General features: G+C 28.9%; 1 protein-coding gene and 1 long non-coding RNA gene across 7 annotated transcripts in view; both read left to right on the top strand.

Annotated features, from left to right (window-relative positions):
• The first annotated feature begins 3,792 nt into the window (after positions 1–3,792).
• On the top strand, positions 3,793–6,507 carry LOC130667047 (uncharacterized). Its single transcript, XR_008989790.1, has 3 exons — positions 3,793–4,785; positions 5,879–6,159; positions 6,397–6,507. It is a non-coding gene; the product is annotated as an uncharacterized LOC130667047 (long non-coding RNA).
• A 9,842-nt stretch (positions 6,508–16,349) lies between these two features.
• LOC130667044 (potassium voltage-gated channel protein Shal) overlaps positions 16,350–24,200 on the top strand; it is a 159,872-nt gene continuing 152,021 nt past the window's right edge. For 4 of the 6 annotated variants that reach the window (XM_057468421.1, XM_057468422.1, XM_057468426.1 and 1 more), the window contains exon 1: positions 16,351–19,143. In XM_057468421.1, the coding sequence (XP_057324404.1) occupies positions 18,029–19,143 (1,115 nt within the window). In that variant the 5' untranslated portion in view covers positions 16,351–18,028. Of the gene's footprint in view, positions 19,144–24,200 lie in introns of all 6 variants that reach the window. The other 2 variants (XM_057468420.1, XM_057468425.1) reach the window with 1 other exon arrangement.

The following is a 24,200-nucleotide window of genomic DNA, read 5'->3' on the forward strand; positions in this document are numbered from 1 at the left end:
TCAAATTTTTTCGAATAATTCGTAACTTCAAATTATTCGTTAATTTTATAATTATCCGAAAATTTTTGTATTATTTGTAAATTTTCAAATTACTTGATTCGTATTGAGAAAATTCTGTTCAGTTTTCAAATATTTAATTTTTATTCAATGAAGAGCTTATTTTTTAAAGTAACAAAAAAACTTTTTTCATAGTTTTGTGTCTAAATTCTATTTACCTCAGACAAAAATTTGAATTATTCGGAAAGTTTCGAATTATTCGAAAAATTCGAATTCGTCGATTCGAAGTTCGAATCGAATAGTTTGATTCGATACGAATAATTCATGAGTTCAAACTATTCGCATACCCCTACATTTGACATCACAAAATAAATGTATTAAATATGAATTATTAATTACCGCAATTAATATCTGATAGTTTTATCTTAATTGAATGCAAAAGTTAAATATTACGTCTTCGAGGATTTGCATAGACGCTTGGAAGCTTGATCAGTGTTAAAATTTATACTAAAAAAAAATAAAATAATTAAAAAACAAAAAAAAAAATGTAATGTAATATTTCTAAGATAACCATTGAGTACTTGATGAATACTCAGTGATTTGTAATTGTTCCAATTTAGTAGTATCGAGGTTTTATACATTCGTACATACATAATAACATGTAACAGTGTAATAGAAAAAAAAATTAAAAACCCAAAAAAAATTATTAATAATAATAAGTGATAAATGTGTGTCGCGTTTGAAATTTTATAATTAAAGGGATCCGATGCAAGTGAAAATGATGAGCGATCAATGAATTATTTTTTCCTCTCACTGTGTAATTAAAGCATCTATTGTCTAAGTTTATTGACTATTGTCTCGTTGTAATTCTCTTAAAACTTAAAAAAAAAAGTTTCTATCCTCGTTATTGGATTTTTATAATTAAAATTAATAATACTAATAATAATAATAACTAAAAAATATCAATGCCTAAATATGATCTGGCAGTTCTATCACATAATTGGCCTCTTCTTTTTATAATCAACCCCAATAAATTATTAATTAACAGGGACCTATAAAAAATAATAAATAATTACCACAATAATTATAATGATTAATTACAATTTAATATAAAAAATTAAATTTAAATAAATAAACAGCCGGTGTTTTTTACAATGAATTTATTTAAGTGATCAATAATGAGCCTACTCGATAAATAATTAAAAAAAAATAAATAAACAAACAAATCTATTAATTAATGAATTAATTAATTAATAAAAAACAAGTTAATAATTATTAATAAAATTGAGAATTGAATGGAATGTTAATAAAAGATTAATTGATTAATATTTATTAATTATATTAATGTGTATGATGATTAAGTAATTGACGTATGAAAGTTTTTAAATAATTTTAATTAAAGATAAATACAGTATTTACTTAATTTATTTAATCAATTTCTATTAGTTAATAAATTATTTAATTATTAAAAACATATATAAATATATTTATATTTGTATCAGCAATTTATTTAAACAGTTGCTTAATTAAACGTTTACTGACGCTTGATCTCACATTCTTAAATATATATTTTTTTTAATTGTATAAATAATTATATTAAAGTCAAAAATATTTATTGTACAGAAGTATTAATGGCTTATTAATTAAAATTAATTATTTAGATTGACGTTAATTTTATAAATAATAATAAAAATAATTAAACTTTTGTCAATTTTTAAATGCACAAAATTAATTGTCTATTTTAAATTTAAATTTAAATTTAAATATTTCATAATACATTTTTTTTTTTTACAATTTATTAATTTTTTAATGTATATATTATTAGCTTAGATAAATATTTTTATTTTCAGTATTGTGCCATTGATATTATAAATTTTTTTTAATTAAAAACGCGCGTAACAAACGAAAGTATTTGTAGGAGTTAATAAAAAAAATAAAATAAAATAAACACTTGAAACTCCATCGTTATTTTAATTTGAAAACTGTACGTATATACATTTATATAATAACAAATTTTCATACAAATAAATCAATTATTTGATTAAACAAAACGTCTTCAAATAAAGATAGAGTTGAGTCTTGACAGCAATTAAAAATATTAAATATGAGATGATAGTAAAGTTAGCGGACATTCGACAATTTTGAAAACTTTAAAATAATAAATTAAAATGTTTATAAAATAAAAATAGAAAAATACATGTTTAGAAAATTAAAAATTCAGTAAATGCATTTTTTTAAATTTTATTATTTAATTTTTTTTAAATGTCATTGAAAAATTGGTATCAGGAATGTTTGCCCGCGGACATTAAATCCGTGACTTTATAATAATTTATTTACTTCATTTACTCATTTAATTTTTTCAGTACCATTGCAAGCGTATGTTAACATACTATTGTAACTATACACACACAAAACTTTTGAAAAAAGGGCACATTACCGATTTACAACGTCGCGGATTTAACGTTAGGAAACCGAAAAATTATGTACCTGAAGATCGGAATGTTTTCCACGCAACAAAAATGAAAATAATTCATGTAATTTGAATGTAAAGGTGACAAGGCGTAGTTGGGGGTGGCCTGCAATTATCGGTTAACGTGCGAAACATTTCAAAAATCTAGATCCGTAGATTTTCACTTTTCATTTGGTTCCACAAAAAAACGTTCCAATTTTCAAGTACATGGAAAATTTTCGTATGTCTGCTACGTTTAAATTCATGTAAAAAAAGTATGAAGATGAATGTAACAGACAGACAAATTTGAAATTATAAATAAATATAGTAAATAATTATAAAAAATGCACTTATTAATTTCAAAATTTTTTAGGTGCGCATTTTTTAAAAGTTTTTTATTTAATTAATTATTTACTCTGTTTATTAATAATTTTAAATTTGTCTGATGTCTGCTACATTCACACTCATTATTAAATATTTTTTAATTAAAAATTAGTGTGAAAATTTTTTATTTTCTTATTAAAAGGAATTCAATGAGAACATGATATATAAATATGAAATAATTATATATTGATATACAATTTATTTATCATTAATGATGATGGAGTAATGAGTTTAAATTTATTAATGGATTAATATTAAATATCTAAGTGTAATAAAATAAAAATAATTAAACTTAAAAAAAATTTTATTTTAAACTGAACTGTGTAAGTTGACAGTACGTTCAAAAATAAAATATCAATCGATCAAACGTCATAAACGTTATTTTTATCATAAATATGTCCATTGGATTATTATATGCCAAGTTTTAATATTAATAATAATAATAATATATTTATTAATTATCAGAATTACCATTAAGTTAAATAATTATTAATTAATTTATCATCAGCTTGGTGTATGTTTTATTAATACAATAATAAATGGGTAAGACTACTTGTCTGTTAAGTTGAGAGTTAATTAATTAATACACTAATTAACAATAAACTCTTAAGTAATTTGAATCAAAGTGAAAATAATAATTATAATATTTAAAATAATTATAAATAAATGAATGAAATATAGGGCCTATTGTGTGCATTTATTAAATTTTATTGATTTATAATAAATGCTTACAATTGTGAGTAAGGATTAATAAATATACTTATTAATTTTAATTATGTATTATTTAAATTTATACAAAGTAATACTTAAATAAATACAAAACAAGTACACTAAAAAACACACTAAATCGATGTCCAAGAAGTATTTAAAAAAAAAGTAAATAAAAATCGTCTTTATGTACAATTTGAAATTTATTGTTATATAAATTTATTTAATTTTTTGTTATTTTCAACAAGCAAATTTTTTTTTTAAACTGATTAGTAATTTATGTGTTCCTGGTGTTGTGATAATTATGGAGTGAGTTTTTAACGATTTTAAATTTAAAAAATTCAATATTTTTTTAATCCTTTTTTTATGATTCTAAAATTAACAATCCTGAAATCGACAGACAATCAACAATGTTCGGATTTTTTTCCCATTGGTCAATTACATAAAAAAAAAAAATATGCGCATGCAGAAAAATTAAAGAACTACTGGTGCATTTTTTTAAAATATTTTTTTTTTTATAATTTATCGTTTTTACAAAAATCGAATAATTTTTAGACGTCCGCAAACTTCAGGGTCATAAATTAACATGATAATGATAGTGAAGTTAGCCCTGTTTAAAAATATTGATTGAAAAGAATTAAAAGTGATGAAATTCGAATTCTTTTCAATAATTTCAATTGATTTCAATTTTTTTGTTTGTATATATAGATATACAGTTTGCATGGAGTGACCGCTTCTCAATTATTTTCAATCAATATTTTTAATCAGGGAGTCGACGTCTATTAATATTTGGATTATTTTTTAAAATGATGGACTTAAGAAAAACAAAATATTTGAAAAAAGACACAGAATTTTTTTAATTTTCTACAGGTGCATATTTTTTATTTTTTTTTTTCTTGTAAATGATTCATTGAAAACAAAATTCAAAATTGACAATTGTCTGCTAACTTCAGGATCATGAATTTTTAAACTTATTGTTGTTCCAATGAGAGCTCGAGATTTTTCCCCACTACTTTTTTTTGCGCCGCCATTTTAAAATTCAAAAAAACTGCGGTAGTGGGGAGGAAGAACTCTAGAGAAGGAACAAAATCCAAACTCACCACTGGTCCGAGGCCACTATCCAACTCATTTCCTTTGTTTTCTATTCAAAATCCATTTTTTTCTCTTCATTTTATATTATTTTAAATAAACATGGATATATTTTTTAAAAATATATGGATCAGTCTGAAAATTGTCTTCATTATTGAGTGAGTGAGGTTATAAATCTTAGAAATAAATTAATGAGCGTCAATTTGGCTGACAATCGTCAATTTTTAAATTTCTGAATAAATAAATAAAACGTAGGAAGAATAAAAATAAAATAATGCGTACTTAGATAATTAAAAAACCAATACACGCATTTTTTGAAATTTTATTACTTCAATTTATTTATTTATTTAAAATTTATAAATTCTCATATCTGCTACATACACATGAGTGTGAATGTAACAGACATCAGACAAATTCAAAATCATTAATAAAATAATATTTATAAAAAATGCACGTTTTAATTTTAATGATAGTAAAGTTCGCGGACATCTGAGAATTAAAAAAATTTTGAAATAATATATTAAAATGTTTATAAAATAAAAATAAAAAAATACATGTTTAGACCATTCAAAATTCAGTACATGAATTTTTTTTAATTTTATCATTTTAATTATTTAATTTTTTTGTATATAGTTTTTTCAATTTCCTACATGTGCAGATTTTATGAATGTGAATGTAGCAGACATCAGTCCAATTTTAAATTATAAGTAAATAGAGTAAATAATTCATGAAATAAAATTTCAAAAAAATGTGCATTTAAAAAATTTTAAAATTAATAAGTGTACTTTTAATGAATATTATTTTTTAAATTATTTACTCTATTTATTTATAATTTTAAATTTCTCTGATGTCTGCTACATTCACACTCGTGCATATTTTTGTGATACTGAAATTAGCCAACGTCTATTAAATTTTTGATTTTTTTTAAAAACAACAAATTATAAAAAAAAAAAATTTCACAAAATTGCACTTATAGTTTTTTAAATTTTCTACATGTACATATTTTTAGTTTCTTTTTTTTCTTTCTAATTAATTTGTTGAAAAAAAATCAAAAAATTTTTAACTGTCTACTAACTTAAGTCATAATTAAATAATATAATTTTTTTGTTTTTTCATATATATATATATTAATATACCTCTTGACAATTATCTAGGTCTCCTGCAATATATATTAGCAATCTAGATTGTGGCTCAAAAAAAAAAGTAAAACCCGATACTCTATCGTCCTTTCAGTTCTTGGTTTATTTACAGGAGCAATAGCGCCAGACCAAAGACCTCGTTTACTCCTGTACTTGAGGAGATTCTAGGTCTCTTTGAAGCTTGGATGGGCAAGTTGAGTCAAGTGGTTGAGTAAATCGGGCGGCCCTTGAACGATGAATTGACAAGTGGTGACTTGTATATATACTTTTATATACACACATCTCCTCCAGAGCACACATACCTCGATACCTAAATATACATCCGTACACACATACGTCGATACACAAAGCTGTCGTAAATATATTCAGTAACAGCCTTCGTTTCCGATCAACGTAAGCTTTCCAACACTTTACAGTTTTCCTTTTAACCGAAGCTTTTTGAGTCAATAAAATAAATAAATAAAGATATTTACATATATATGTATTCAAATAGCAGATGGTTTATTTTAAGAATTAACTACATGCCGTCTCATCAAAAAATTTTTACATTTATTTATTTATTTTTGTATTATTCTTACATTTTTTTTTCTTATCTCATTACTTCGTCCAATTTACTAGAGGGTTTTTCAGACTTTCGCGTGTAGCTGACGTACAACACACTCGGAGACATTATAATGAGAAACTGGTTTTGTATTCATCAGCGTACGAGAAAACATTGAAAAATACCGGGGTTTTAATGTAAGTTTGTTCTTTTATTTTATTATTTTCATTCAAAAATTTACTTTAAATATTTTATAATTTATTGTTTTTATTTTCCACTATTTATTTAATGTGCGTTTGTAAAAAAACCATGAGACTTTTTTATTTTATTTAAAATTTGAAATTTAAATCTAACAATTCAGTAGTTTAGGAGACAGTATATTGTGTAACAAGGGATGAAACACAACGATTTCAAGTTGGCTGACATCACCCACAGTCTGAAATTGTTTCATCTGAGTTATACACAACATTTTTCATGATTACCTGCATTGAAACTTAGTTTCAGTATCAGTAGCCAGTCAGAAACGAGTTAATTTAAATGAGTGTGAATGTAACAGAAATCAGACAAATTTAAAATTATTAATAAACAGAATAAATAATTAATAAAATTAAATTTTTAAAAAATGCGCTTTTCAAAAATTTTGAAATTAATAAGTGCATTTTTTATAAATATTTTTTTTTTAATTATTTACTCTATTCATTTATAATTTTAAATTTGTCTGGTCTGATCGAGTATTAGCGTAAGTGTAAATTATCATTTGAAATTTATAACTAAGCAGAAACTATAAATACTGCTGTAAAAAATGACAAGTGAACGTCGAGTCAATTTGGAGTGAATACGGAGCGGATGACTATTTATCTATTTAATCCCCTTGGAGTGAAATTCACTCTGAATGGGAGTTTATTTTATTATTAAAACTCCGGTCCGGAGTGAATGCAAATTGAAATAAAATTCAGATCACTCCTTAATCACTTTGCTAAAAAAAACTCTCTATTTACTCCGTATGCAGAGTAATTTTTATAAAAATTAATCACAAACTCAGAACTGTCATTTACCTAAATAAAATTAATGTTCTGAAATTACTATTAAACAAACGAGAAGTATCAGAGTTTAAATTGCGAAAACTTTCAGTCAGTGGGTAGAAACATTATTTTCACCATACCTACGCCGAAAGTTTAAATTCCCGCACTATTTAGAGGGAAGAAAGTCGTTATTTCCTTTTATGAGAAAACAAATGATAAAAATTAGCGAATGCGCCATTCCCTCTAACAGAGGCAAAAATTTAAACTTCCAGAGGCAGATCTGGTGACAAATCGGATACACACCACGGATTAAAGTAGGGCTGCCATGCTTAAGAAAAGGGCAGTTCACTTACTGTCTTTTTATCTTACCACCGTTAATTTAATATTAGTGTAATCGAAAGTGAAGTTACTGCCCTTTTCCTAAGCACGGCAGAAGCCGCTTCAATCCGTGTGTTTGCCATCTTCGCATTTGGCTCGGTTGGGCGATTCTACACATGGGTTGGAATGACCGACTTTCCTCTCTAGGTGTGTAATATACTATTGTTTGTTCCCAAGGGACGAAACAAGTTTGTTTCTGTCCGCTGACTGAAGGCAGTCACAATTTACCCGCTGAAACTCAAAGTTTCGATGCTGGTATCATGAAAATAAATTTAGGGACATTTGTATCTGCGATATTTGTCGATTCAGTAGACAAAATTCTGTCGAGACAGGCGCGTATACTATTGTGTTTTGTCACCTTTTCTTTTTTTATTTTATTTTACTTTTTTTGTACTAACGCTCAGTCGAGTTCCTTTTATTACTTCTGTGCTCTCTGGTCTTTGAGTAATACTGTAGATGTACCAAGAGAAAGGGTAGGATGGGATAAAGATAGAGAAATAAAAGAGAAAGAGCATGTTGCAAGATATCGACAAAAGCTTAAAGCTATTATCAAAATCTAGTACACTTTGAGTTTGATATTTTGCCAAAGAAAAAATTGTCTTAAGAAAATCATTCTTGTCCTGCTTTAATTTATTATTAGTTATTATGTGACGAGCAAAAAAAAGTTTACACTAGATTTAACCGAATCATTACTTTTCTATCGGTTGATTTTTTTTCTTTAACGTAACTTCGTTTTATAGGAAATTGAAACTTTTTTTTTCTTACGAATTTCAAGATTAATGAAAGAGAAATTTATTCCTACTTTTTTTACTGATCCTAGATATCATTAGATAGTATAAGAGGAAAATTACTTTCGGTGCCAAGTATGAATACTTTTTTTTCTTTTTATTACTGACATTTATTGTCAGTAATTAAGAAATTAACTCCATTTATAATTGGCTATAAAAAATATTCCTACAGGTATTTTCGCTGAGTTTAGTTCAAATCTTATCAATTCATCTGTAGATTGATAAAAAAACAAACTCTGAAATAAGCATTTTTAATATTTTACTTGATTATTTTAAAAAAATATCAAATCTTAATAAATTTTTTGAACAGTACACAGAAAAAAAATATTTCGTGGGATAAGAAATATCTTGCGTTATGAAATAAAAACTAAAATTTTCTGAAGACTAGAAAAAATTTTTTCGCGCAATAAATTTTTTTCTTGCCTCAAAAAAATTTGTTCTCGTCCCAAGAAAATTTTTAATTTATCATTCAAAAATTTTCTTGGGCCGATTAAAAATATCTTACATCAAGAAATCCATTTTTTCTGTGTAATTAGGATTTTCTCTATTCGCGCAAACTGAAAAAATTTCTTAGTAGGGGAAGGGGGAGGGCCAAAACGAGGTACCCCCAAAATTTTATTAAAGAAAAGTTTTATATTTTAAATGGTTTTTAAGCATTCCAAAATCACTTTTGTAAATATAATTGAGCGTTATTTGAAATTTTTTTTGTTAAACTTTTTCAAAAATCAATTGTCAGTTGAAAAATATTAATGACTTTTGTTTTATGGTAAAAACTATTAAAAATTTGTTTTTCTTCTTTTGTATCCAATAATCATGTAAAATATAATTTTCCTTCATGTAAATTACTTACAAAAACATTTAACTTAATCAAACTCATTTATAATCCAGAAATTTTTTTTCTTTTTACCTTTTTTAGGGGGTACCCCATTTTGCTCGCAAAAATTAAATTTTTTTTTTTAACGGTAACTGAAAATTTTTTCTATTTACTCTGAATGTCATTAAAAAAAAAAGATTCAGTGTATTTGAGGCCTTGAAAACTTGGTATTTCCTTAAGTACCCCGTTTTGCCCCTCCCTCTTTTATATTTACGTAAAATCTCCTATGTAAACAAAATTCGTTTCAAAAACATTCATTACAGTGAACTTCCACAATTAAAAGTTAAAATTTTCCAAAAATTCTTTTGTGATGGTCAAGATTATTTTTAACACAACACTATTTTTGAGTGTTGAAGAATCATTCAATCGTTAAATTGACACACGAAAGTGTTAAAAATTCACCACTCAGAATTTGAACACCTGCTTGTTTTACACTTCGATGATTCGTTTTTTGCTGTGCACTTTCCATACCCTCGAATAAACTTAAAATAACTAAGACCTAATTGCTTAGTTACCGTGTAGTCTTTTTCTGACAAACTTCTTGTTCTAGATAAACAATAGCATAAATAATAACAGTATAAATTTTTTTTAAAGCAATTTTCGAGTGATTACAATGACAGTTTATTAACTGGCGGGATCGTTACATGTCATTTAGTCAGGCAATGAATGTCAATTTATTTTATAGATCGTGCCAACTGATACGCTAGAAATCTGTAAAGTTATAATCTACTTTTATGCAGAAAATTATTTAATATTGATTGAAAAACCAGAAAAAAAATATTTACTTTATTTATTATAAAAAGTCGTCATGGCATCTACACTGTAAAAAATCGGGAGTGAATACGGATTTTATTTCAATCCGCATTCACTCCAATCCGGAGTTTCAATACTCATATAAATTTATATTTACACTGTAAAAAATCACCGGGGTAAGTCCAAGCGGTGTAGGTTTTAAAATCGGCGGTGTTAAATTTCAACACCGAAAGCGATGTGAAAATAACGCCGCCGTCGGTGTAAATATTCTGTACCGGTGCTGAAAAAAATTCTCCGGTGTTAAAATAACACCGCTGCCGGTGTAAATATTCTAGACCGGTGTTAAAATATTTTACTTTGTGAATATTTTGACTTATTCGATCACTATACTTGTTAATAAATAATATTCTTTACTAATTTTCATAAAGAACTAACATTTTTTGTGTTTTATAATCTTTAAAGTTAATACTCCAAGCGGAAGCAGTTTACCCAGCTTTTACACCAGTATTATTCCGCTTTTACACCGGTTACCCCGCTTTTACACCGATATTACTCCGTTTTTACACCGGTTTCCCCGCTTTTACACTGATTACCCTGATTTAACACCGGTATTTTTAATACCGGTGAATTACTCCTCCTACACCGGTGTAATTTTATTTTAACACCGGGCTGAGTTAAAATGAGTCCATTTTTAACACCGCTCTTTTTACAGTGTAATAGAAACAGCCGTTAATGAGAAACATTATTATTTTAATAAATAATTCATTCAGATATTAATAATTAAACTTAAAATATTACGTTTTTAATTTATAAAATGTTTTAGTAACTCATTAAATTATAATTTCATATATATAATATATAGAGAAAAAATTAAATTATTGAATAGCTATAGTGACAAATTTTTTATAGGAATATTTGATACATCGGTACAATATATATTTGTTTATTTATTTATCACGCCAATTGGCACTATACATCATCTTAACATTAGTTAATTATAATATAATATACAATATATGAGATAATAGGGCTAGATTGTTATACAATATCGAATTTAACTGTGTGAAAGAAAATAGAGAAAATTGGTTGCTTGAAAGTTACAGTGTGTGAGCAGCTAGTATTTTAATAATCATTTTCTAATGTAAGAGCGAAAATTCTGGTATGACCCCTGGACGAAGTTGACATCACTATGCAGAGAGTTGACTAGATCGCATATCCTATTCTTAGGTCCATTTATCACATAGTTTTTAGGATCCTGCATTGCCTGAGATTCAGCGCGTTTGGTATAAACTCGAAATCATTCATGATTTCCGGGGAATCTATTAATTCATTGAATAGCTTGAAAAATATGAAATGTTATCTCGTGGTATGGTTGATGTAAGTCATACGACAGTTTGCGACTCAGTGGAATTATATTTGTTCTAGTTTTATTATCAGCTGCTAATAATTTCTAAAAATCATTTCGCGCGAATATATGGAAAGTGAGCTCGTAATTATTTCCGTACTCAATATAAATGTCAATATCTCAAAGACCTAAGCTCACTATGTATTAGTAATTTTTTTTATGATTAATATTTTCCGAAACTTTCCTCCGGAGTGAAATTCACTCTGAGGCAATTAAATAAATAAAAAATCATCTGCGATTACTCCCACTTGAAGTAAATTTCACTCCTAAGGGAAGTGAATAAATAAAAAGTCATCCACTCCGCGTTCACTCCGAAAATTTTTGACAGTGTAATTATAAAAATTTATAAATTAGCTTTTGAAAAGTACAGCATTTAATTCTTTTACTAGTTATACTTAAATATTATATTATTATTTCCATCCTAATTATATTGTTGTGAGCTTGTAGTTTAATTTTTAATTAAAAGAAAATTTTTTTAATTAAATTAAAATATTAAATTTAATTAATTAAAGATGAAAGCCGTTTCACAAAAAAAAAAGTTATCATAACAAAAGTAAGGATTTAATTTTTCAAAACTTGTCAACTGAAAAGTTAACTTTAAAAAAACTCTTTTTACAACAGAACTCAAATACTTAGTGCCCGGTAAAACGAATTTGAATCACAAAGTTGAGAATTATAAATTTAAATAAAACTAACGATATAACAATAGATCGTTATCAAAAATACCCGCAATAATTTTTAATTCAACCAACCGCGGGAAAATTTATTATTTCGTAGCAGAAAACTCAGCAACAATAAAATTAAAAATGAATAAAAAAAAAATTAAACCGAAGCGCGGGGTTTTCAATCGTTTAAGTGCTTTATTAACTTTTTTATTATAGGGATTATCGAGATTTGGTTGTAATATATATAAAAAAAAAGCAAACTATAGCTAAAGTATATAATATGAGGTATTATATCGTGCTTTAGTTATAAATCCGTTGGATTAAAGTATAAGTTTTACGATGGAAAATTTTACAACAGCATTTTCAGCGTCTATTCGTCTGTAAATTAAAGCCCCAGCCTGTGTTTTTCCTCATGGAAGAATACGAAATGACTGGTGAAGAAAATATTTATTCTATTTTTCCATTCTCTCTCTACCCTTTTTGCTTACATGCTCCAACACGGAATAATACAACGATATACTTAAAGTTATTCTCGTTAAATTAATGACAGTCCGACACAACATTTCGCTCACAACCACTTCAACTTCATCTTCCCCTTATGTTCCCATATTTTTTTAGCGTCTCGATGACAAGACACGGGACAATGCTGCGCTCTTAAATCTTCAAGTTGTTAACCCAGTTCGCACAACCGCTCGTCATTGCAACGACTATTTTTATTTATTCTTCTTCCTCTACTTTCTCTTTTAGCTTAAAAAATTCGCGTTAATTTAAAAGACTCGACTGAATGGATTTTCTCCCTTTGCAACACACAATTCATAATAACTTTCGAGTAATAAACTTTATTTATTAAAACAACTTCTTAATAATCACCCGTATGAAACATATGGTTAAAACATATACAATCTCTATGTTTGCAACAACAAAATATATGATATATTATATTGTATATTATAAAAAATCATATAGAGATTTTGGCCGATTTAATATAAAGTTATATACAGTAGTAAATATATGTATGCCATATATGTAACATGTTTTCCATATTGAGCTATATATATATATCTGCATTTACCTAATATATTGTATCGATATATTTTCTTTTATATTCAAAACATATAAAATTTTTATACGAAATGAAATATATTGTAGCATATAATTTATATTATATATGGCACCATATACTTTCTTTGTTATATTTAAGCATATATTTTATTCGGTGTATGTGTATGTATATGGGTATATATTAGGGTGGTCGTTAAAAATTAAATCTTCTCAGGTGCCCCATAAAGAGCTTCTTTTTAGTAAAAAAATAAGTGGGGAATTTGGGTTTTTCTTTTTAAGTAAAAAAAACACGTGCCTCAGAACGATCAAAGTTCATTTTTCGATACAGTTGAGGTTTTTTTTATATATCTCATGAAATATGTAGATTAAAGGAAAAAATCATAGGAACAATTTTGTAGGAAATTCAATTCTTGACAAAAAAGGTTATTTTAATTTTTTTAATAAAATGTGCATTAACACGTTTACGAAGATATTTAAAAAAAAATTTTTTAGATCTTATCAATTGAGCATTTAAGGCATTACGAATGTTAAAAAAATTGCCGAAGTGAGGCGAAAAAAATTTTTCGATCGCAAAGCACACTCTGATGCTTCGCATCATGAGTCGTGCAATAACGTTTTTCCTTAAATATAGACAACTTCGTAACTCGTAACATATCAATCATTAATGCTTGTTAAAATTTCTATATACTTAGAAAAATTTTATTTTCAACATTTGTAATTCTAAAAATGCTCAATTGATAAGATCTAAAAAACGTTTTTTCAAAATATCTTCATAAATACTTATTTTATAGAAAAAATGAACATGACCTTTTTTGTCAAGAATTTAATTTCCTATAAAATTGTTCCTATGATTTTTTCCTTTAATCTGCTTATATAAAAAAAAACCGCGATTGTATCGAAAAATGAACTTTGATCGTTCTGAGGCACGTGTTCTTTTTACTTGAAAAGAAAAAGCCAAATTCCCCACTTATTTTTTTACTAAAAAGAAGATTTTTATGGGGCGTCTGAGAAAATTTAATTTTTAAGGACCACTCTAGTATATATATTCAGATCTAATTCAATTGGAGTTGGTTATACGAAAAATTTTTTTTTTACTATATACAATATAAATATATATTTATATATAGGATAAAAATATATTTTTTGTATATGATAGAAATATATATTGTACATATGTTAAAAATATACGGACTCGTGTATGATGAATATTATATTTTTTAATATAAAAAAAAATATATCAGAAAATATAGTTAAATATGCCACATATTTTTTCTGATATTAACCATATATTTTTACATATATGTTTTTCCACACGGACAGTTAATACTTTCACTCATATTATTAATAGTTGAATTTTTTTTATGAAGTATTTAATTTACGGATCAATTAAAAAAAATTTAATATTTTTTTTTTTGATATTCTCACGGTCTTAATTTGATGAAATAATTTTTTCTTATAAAATTTTTTTTCGCGTTAAAATCTGTAAATAGAGTAGACACGATAAAAACAAAAACCCGAGAGCAAAACACAGAATTAAAAAAATAATAAACAAAGAAAAAAGTACTCGGGTATAATTCGTAGCTTTTGGAAGTGGTGGAGCTTAAAGTGGTGTTTGAGTCAGTGCCTCATAACCCTCGAGTCGGTATTGCAGCCAGGATGAAAAGCCACTCATATTCTGTGAGTTTGTACCAACGGTGTTCATTAGCGGCCTAAATTTACTTTATTTTTATTATTTACTCTCTTATTTTTAAAAAATAAGCGCATCATCATTTTCATAGACCGGCTTCAAAACAAAATTCAGAGCCAACAAATTAATCTCCCTTTCAATCAAAAACTCACCGTAATAGGGAGTAAAAAAATATAAAAATGATCCATCAATAAGCCAAAAAAAATTATTTCTGTGGAAAAAAAAATTTGCGTTAGGGTTCAGTAAATGTCAGAGATATATAACAAGCGATATAAAAAATACGACAGTAAAGGGAAACAAGGGATGGCGACTAAGAGAGAGGGGCTGGAAGAAAGAGAGAAAAATAAAGGGAGAGATGGTGATGAAAAAGAGGCGAGTCATTAGGGATTTGAACCGAAGAGTAACTGAGAATATTCTGAAGGGTCTCATTCTTTTTACGATGACGTTTTTTTTTCTTTCTGCTTTTTTTTTTTATTTCTTTACTCCCTTGCTGTGAAAGGAAAATGATCGAGCGTCATATCAGCAGTAACTACTGTAGACTGTACTGATATAACAGCGTGTGTAATATGTAATGTAGTACTGGGTAAAGCTCAAGCGAAAGCTCTCGTACACGGGTAAGGGGAGGATCGACACAAACGGATTGGAATATCTAGTATATGGGATAGAATAGGATAGAATATAATAGAGGAGAGAGGGATTGAGGATGAGTAGAGAGCACCGGATGATGTGTAAAACCGGGTGGCGGCGCATGACGTCACTCAGAACCTCGTGTTGCCCAGGTAACGGAATCGTTGCGGCGTCGAGACGCCGTGCGTCGCCACTGCGCTCCCGGCTCGTAAAAATCAATTTGGACTTTGGCTAGGTAGAGGTCCAACTTGCGTGGCGCGTCGGTTCGCCACGGGAACGTGTTCTATGAGGTTGCCAGCGTGCTTTTTGCCTCTGAGCTTTATTGTATCGACAACAGAGCCGGGCTTTGTTGTAATTAATAATAATATTTATTCATTTACTCCAAAGTCACATATTCATTTCCATTCATATCAATAATTAGTTGTCATTTTTTAAAATAAATTTCCAAAAATCGTCTGAGCAATCGGTAAAAAAAAAGCCGCAAGTCTTTTGATTTAGATTTTATTAGCAAGGACAATTGTACTGTAAATAGTATAGTGAGTTGTCTCGTGTTATGTAGAATAGAGAAACTCTGAAAATAAGCTCACATGCCGGTTTAAAAAGCCAAGCAGTCTCGTGTTATTTATATCTATATCTTCATCTGTATGTTGTTATTTTTTTTTTAGAGAGAAAGAGGTAGAGAGTAAAAGCTCGTCGACATTTATCAGTGGGCTTTTACACAATATTTATATATGTATATGTATGTGTATATGTATATATATGCGTATTTGTCTAAAGTAGTACGTCATATAGGTACCGTATGAGCTTTTGCTGGGAGAGGAACGGAGGGTCGATCTGAGCTGTATAGAGAGTACAGTAGCAGGATGAAGAAGCTAGAGCAAAAGCTCGGGCTTTATGTAGTGAGGGTAGAGGTAGAAGTAGTGGAAGTAGAGAAGGTGGTGCTGGTGGTGGTGGTGGTGAAGAAGACCCGTGGAGAAGGAGGAGTAGAAAAGTGAGAAGCTCGTCGGGTCTTTTACGCGCGCGCTCGTGTGTCCGGCTCTGCGTCAGTGCCAGTGCGATCTCCCACGGGCTGACGAAAGCACCGTGAGAGCACTAGACTAAACTACTGTACTAGAACTATACTACGTTACTAGAGTAGAGTAGCAGGCGGCGGCGACAACAGACGCGAGGACACGATCGAGTGCTTGACAATTATAGGAGGATTATTGTTGTTGGTGTTATCGGAAAACACTCAAGACACTTGCTGTTGTGAGAACCCTGTGCTCCATTACACCAACATACCTATATATTTATATACATATATATTTATAGATATGTGTATATAATCGGACGCAGGTACGTCCGCAGGTTAAATATGCTCCAGGAGGAGCCTCGGTCAAGGTCAGATCCGGGCGACAGCTGGGTGATTTGTGATTTTTAAATAATAATTATTGATTTATTTATTTATTATTGACTCGGCAAGTGCGACGAAGACAATTTTATTTTTTATTTATTTTTATTAGTCATATATTTGATATTGTGTGTACCAGCTAATTTTGGCAGGCCTAGAGAAAAACAAGTGGCAAGTGGGTAGACATGCTGACCGAGAATCATCAGATCGTGTGCCGGGAATATTGGCGTCGTCGTGTGTCGTTTAGATAACGAGTTATCTTTTATTTTTTATTTGATACAAATAAATAATTGATGAATTATGTATTTAAAATAAAGCTCAGTGGCTGCAATCGAAAATAAATAAGTAAAAACGAGGGAGAGACAGGGAGAGACAGAAGAGGACTGAGCGTGTAAGGAGAGCAAGTGATAAGCAACTGATAGGTTTATGAGTTTATATTTGTGGACTAGCGAGTTTGCTGCATCGGAGTATCATCGGTGATGACGATGGAGACGACGAGGAGGAAGAGGATGATGATGACGATGATGCTGGAGGGCACGTTGCCAAAGCGTGATTGGCCGGCGGTGCCGCGTGTGCGGCTGTTCCTGTCACGTTTGTACTCGAGGTTATCTAAAGCCTCGTGAGTACAGCCAGGGTTTAACACACGATTGATTGTTTACGGAGGATGCCGGGCTGCGACTTGCGGATTACAAGCCGCCGTCGTCGTCGTCGGCATCACTGTAATATTTGTCCAATAGATCACTATCAATCTAACAGTTGCTACTGTAATAATCATAATCAGCGTCAGCATCATTATCAACAAGCTCGGGGCAATACAGATCTCAAGGGTTGCAATAAACGTTCAGTGTTTATTTGTGTTAAATCGGCGTGACTGTGACGTGATGATGTCTATCGGTTTATTAGTGACATTGAGCTAAGGCCAATCGGTACAAATAAATATTAAAAAAATATTGAAAGGGATATTAGATAAATAAATTGAGTAATAAAAAGTAATTAATTAGTAGTAAATAATAAACGTTGAGGGAACAAGGGTTTAAAAGTAATTTATCAGCGTTATTCCACCGTCAAACATGGCCTCGGTGGCAGCCTGGCTGCCGTTTGCCCGCGCGGCGGCGATCGGTTGGGTGCCGATCGCCACACATCCACTGCCACCGCCGCCGATACCCAAAAACAGACGGAAAGCTGATGACGAGAAGCTCCTTATAAATGTCAGTGGTCGTCGTTTCGAGACGTGGCGCAATACCCTCGAGAAGTATCCCGACACTCTCCTCGGTTCAAATGAACGTGAGTTCTTTTACGACGAGGACAGCAAAGAGTACTTCTTCGATAGGGACCCGGATATATTTCGACATATATTAAACTATTACAGAACGGGAAAGCTCCACTACCCGAAGCACGAGTGTCTGACTAGCTATGACGAGGAGCTCGCGTTTTTCGGCATTCTCCCCGACGTTATTGGCGACTGTTGTTACGAAGACTATCGGGACCGCAAGCGCGAAAACGCTGAGCGGTTGATGGACGACAAATTGAGCGAAAATGGCGAACAAAATTTGCAACAGCTCACAGACATAAGACAGAAAATGTGGCGGGCATTTGAAAATCCCCATATATCCACAGCCGCGCTTGTATTTTATTATGTTACGGGATTTTTCATAGCCGTAAGTGTGTTGGCAAACGTCGTCGAGACGGTGCCTTGCGGGGCGCGCCCTGGACGTGCTGGTACACTATCATGTGGTGAACGATATAAAATTGTTTTCTTTTGTCTTGATACCGCATGTGTTATGATATTCACTGCTGAATATTTATTGAGGTTATTTGCAGCCCCGAGTAGATGTAAATTTGCACGGTCAGTAATGTCGATAATTGACGTGGTTGCTATTTTACCCTACTACATTGGCCTTGGTATCACCGACAACGACGATGTCTCGGGGGCATTTGTTACATTACGTGTCTTCCGTGTATTTCGTATTTTCAAGTTTTCACGTCACTCCCAGGGTCTAAGGATCCTCGGCTACACATTGAAGTCATGCGCATCTGAACTTGGGTTCCTTGTATTCTCACTTGCCATGGCCATCATAATATTTGCCACGGTTATGTTTTACGCTGAAAAAAATGTCGAGGGTACCAATTTCACTTCCATACCTGCGGCATTCTGGTACACCATCGTTACAATGACCACTCTTGGGTGAGTTTTCTTATTATACTTCACCTGTAATTTTATCATTTTTGTCATTTCCCTACACGGAAAAAAATTTTGCCTCGAAACCTAACAATTTTTATTGTGATGTCGACCAAACTAGAAACAGGAAGTGAAGCATCCAAAAAATTATTATGCTGTATCACAATACTTACTACGCGCGAAAAACTTATCGATAAGCTTCAATGACAATTACTTTCATACATTACCCGCATGGAAAAGCTATATATTGTTAAAAATATATAAAAATATATATGGTGAATATGTAATAAATATATGGCGTCAAAAATATATATATTTATGAATATATGTTTTTTACATATATTGGATTATATATTTTTAATAATATATTTCTTTTTACATAATGTTTTATATTTCTCTATATATATTATCTCATACAATGCTCAATATATTTTTGTCACATATGGATGGTATATATATAATTTATAAAGTATAATATAAGAAAATTGATATATATATTTTGACTCATATAATTAGTGATATATTGTCTATATAATTGATCATACATAGAAAAACTTATATGTTTAAATCTATGGTTTGCGGTATATTGAAGTTATATTTTTCCAATATATTAAAAACTATATTTTTCTCGATATATTGAAAATTATAATCCTTATATACCTATATTTTTTGAGAAGCTGCCCGATAGCATAGAAATGAAAATTACAAACTAAAATGCATTATTTTTATTATGTAACATACCATAGTACGAAAAATATGTATAGTGCCATATATTTTGCAATATATTGGAAAACATATGAAAAATATACATCATACTGTATATTAATAAATATACTACTTTTAATACAATATATCAATATATAATAAAATAGAGCAAAATATATGGTAAACATACATAAAAAAGTTATATTGATAAATATATCATTAATATATTGTGCAATATATCACAATATAATATTCATATATTTTAAAGTATATTTTTTCACATATAAAGTTTTTTCATAAGGGTAGAATAATTGTGATACGGCATAGTAATTTTTTATAAGACTACAATAACTTTTTGGATGCTTCACTTCCTGTTTCAAATTTGGTCGATACATAATAAAAATTGGTAGGTTTCAAGCCAACATTTTTTTCCATGTATACTGAAATTTTATTAATTTCATTAAAAAAATATGTTTATTTTTTTACGACGCTCGACTCGTATACTAAAGTTAATTTTTTTTTTGAGTACGAATAGAGCACTTGAGTTATTTTCTAAACGCTTTCTAAAAGCTCGCTTTACAACATTTTTATATGGTTCTTTAAGATTTTATGTAGCAGACATGAAGAATCATTACATTGATCGTTGTCGTATAAAAAATTTCACACTGAAAAAATAGAGACAGTTAAAAATGTTTCAATTTATTAGGAGTATTTTTAAAACTATCATTTATTTTTAGAATATTCATGTCAGTTTTATTTTTTAAATAATTTTGCATAGACAGCTGACAGATCGCACTTAGATCACAATAAGCTGAATAATTTTTTATCACTTATTAATTTTATTTGCGCTTTCAATTAACAAGTTTAAAAAATGTCAAAATTCTTTATCAGCAATTAATAAAAATAAATAATAATTATTGAGTATTAATTAATCATGAGACCAAAAGTGAACGCGATTATGTCTGACCTGATTGCACATAAGCCCAAGTTATCTTCAGTAGTCTTAAAATGTTTTTCACTTAAAATACCGGTACCAAACCTGTCATAAAATTTACTTATTCCTCAAAATTACCCCGCGTTTATAATTTATAATTTATAAATATTTAAATTTAATCCTTCTCTACGACCGTCACTGAAGTTACCCAAATTAAGATTTAACAAATCTAAAGAGAGTCAAGAGCAGTAACTTATCCCGCTTTATTATTTGTAAGCTTTAAATATATTTCCTACAAGAATAATATTATTTTGAGCTTTATTACACTTGACAGATTGTCACAAATAACTTTAAATTTTATTTTATTATTTAAAGAGTTCAAAATCACCCATTTTTTTATTAAAAACAAGCTTCAAATTTAATTAAAAAAATTTTTTCTGCATTATTGGTCTCCCAAAATAACTACACACAAAAAATAAGGATTTCTTGGCGTGAATGATTTTTATTTCCCCTAAGGTTTGTTTTATTATGAATTGAAAACGAAAATTTTTCTAGTATTAAGAAAGTTTTTGTTTTCATTTTTTAAAATGAAATTTTTTTTGCGCCAAAAAATCCTTTTTTTTCTGTATATAAGTCGACTTTTACCCACACTGAAAAAAAAATTTATTTGAGCCAAATATATCGTACATTTGGATATGGCCAAGTAAATATTTAATTGTGAGAAAGATAAAATATAATTTAGCAATTTAATGTACCTGAAGATTAGAACTTTTGTCGCTAAACGAAAATGAAAAGTAAAAAATCTACTGGATCTAGATTTTTGAAATGTTTCGCACGTCAGCCGAAAATTGCAGCCTAGCCCATTTACTTCTTAAGTCAAGTTACATAATTTTTTTTCATTTTCGTTAAGCGAAAAACGTTCCGATCTTCAGGTACATCAATTTAATTGCGTGAGATAAGTGATTGATTTGGGGTAAAGAAATGATCTAATTGCTGCAAATAAAGGTTAGTTGGGCCATTTAAGTATTGCCAAATTTTCCGTTATTCGTCACAAATTTAATATCTTTACCACAAATATATCATTTACTTACCACAAAAAAATTATGTACTTCAGTCAATTTATAAAATTATTTCAATCAACTGTCATATTTAGTTGTACCAAATATATTTATTTGTCATTGAGAAATATTCAAAACAAAGTCACAAATAAATTCATTTAATTGTGACAAATATTTCTTTTTTTCAGTGCAATCGTTGTCAAATCATACCGATCAATATTCAAATAAAAACTATTAACCTGTACTATATTTATCATGAATAATAAAAATAATAATTAATACCCAAAATAATTATCCCTTCTGGATTTAAAAATTACCAAGGGACTGACGGTCACTTTTCCTTCAAACTTTAATCGCAGGATCAACAGGTGCTAGGGTGTGTTTCCTCTCGTGCTTGTCTAGTCGAGTCTTCTCAATCTCTTGACTCTCCTCCCTTCTATTCCTCTTCTCTCACCAACACCCAAATCCTCAGAAACATTTTAAAAATTCACGTGTTTCACATTTATTAACCAAATCGTAAAAGTAAACATAAAATAATATTTTGCAATACTTTCACGTAATTCCTATTACTTTAACCCAACAACAGAGACATAAATTTAACTATCGATTCATTCCCACCCCTTCTTTTTTACATTATCCACACTCGGTCTTCTTACACGAAAACGTTGTACTAAATTTTTTTAAACACATACTATTCCAAGACTTATTTTATACAAATCCGCGTGTTTTAATTTTAAATGTATAATTTTGTGTTATGTTAATTACCTTGGTTATTTTATTCATTGTCTTATCACACAATACATACAATTTATTTTTATTTTTATTTATATTTATGGTGCCCACATTAGACTTCTTCACTAGAACAAACATTATAAGCCAACAGGCATTTCCGGTGTCTACTGGTGCATAGTACATATTTTATAGCCAGCTCTGGTTTTACCTAAACAGCCCGGGTTTTTTAGCATACATTATATTTATTAATTTATTAAAATATATAAGGGTACGGACATATAAGTAGAGTTGCGTCACGATGGTCTAGTCTAATAATTTAGCAAAAAAAATTTTTTTTATCAGGAGTCGTTCGAAAAATACGTTCGCGCTTATAGGGGAGGGGGTGTCGCTTACTGTGACAAGGGGGTCGGGAGTTTAAAGAAACGTGACATTCGCAGCTCATCAAATAATTTTGCAAATTTTTTCGGTTCTTTTTTTTTTGCTACAATAGAAAGTCATTCGTTTCATATTTGTAAATATGTAAATACTTCTATGGATATATTTTCGTAATAATGAGGGGGGGGGGTATAAAAGGGTAAAATTTTGCGTGATGTATTTTATGAACGGCCCCTCAAATTCTTTAATTGTATTGAGTTTATTATAAAATTTGGAGCAAAATTGAAGTATGGAAGTAAAATTCGACTCCTACACGGAAAAAAATAAACTTTAAAAAGTGTGTGAAATTATAACCCGGAACCTGGGTGTCAATATGGGGAATTTTAACATTATAAATAATAAATTTTATAATACGTGTTGTCAATTTTTTAAATATCTGTCACGATTTTTAAAGTCCAAATAGTAATTTTTCTTGCATAGACAATAAATTTTCATACTTATCCTGTAATTATTCACGTGTTAATTATAAATGAAAAAATTACTATTTAGAATGAAAGTATTTACTGATCACTTTATCACTATATTACTTGTCGTTCTTAATATATATAGTTCATTTGTTTCCATATAGAAAATGCAATAAGAAAACTTTTTTTTTTAATTTAAAAACAAATAACGAACCCTTAAAAATTCTAAGTCAGAAAATTTTTTTTTTCTATTGCTATCGCGCTGTAAAAAAAAATATTTTATTAAAAATTTCAATGAATCATATACTCGTTGAGTATAAGTGAAAAAATAATACCGGAAAAAAAATTTTGGAATATCGTCGTTCCAACAAAAATTAAATTTACTGTAAAATAACTACAGGTTTGATAAAAATAAACTAACAAAATAAGTTGAGTTTGGTGGTCACAAGCCACAATAATTAATTACTCGGATATCTCTCCGCGTACCGGTCTCCTATAACTAAATATAATAAAAATAATTATAGAAGTTTGTTTGATCTAATAGTAATTATAATTAAATAGAGTTAAGAGTTGAGAATAGAGAGTGTAATATCAATGAACATGGGTATTGTAGTGTTGTTATGTGCGTTGTTGATGTGTGTAGAGCTTGTTTGGTTCATCACGGCTAACGTGTTAATTCAATGTCTATCTAACTGTCTATATATATATATATATATATATATATATATATATATATATATATATATATATATATATATGTCGAAATGTGACGTATAGACTTATCTGCCGGTGTGT

Source organism: Microplitis mediator, chromosome 4, assembly GCF_029852145.1.
Source record: "Microplitis mediator isolate UGA2020A chromosome 4, iyMicMedi2.1, whole genome shotgun sequence".
NCBI classification, from domain to species: domain Eukaryota; kingdom Metazoa; phylum Arthropoda; class Insecta; order Hymenoptera; family Braconidae; genus Microplitis; species Microplitis mediator.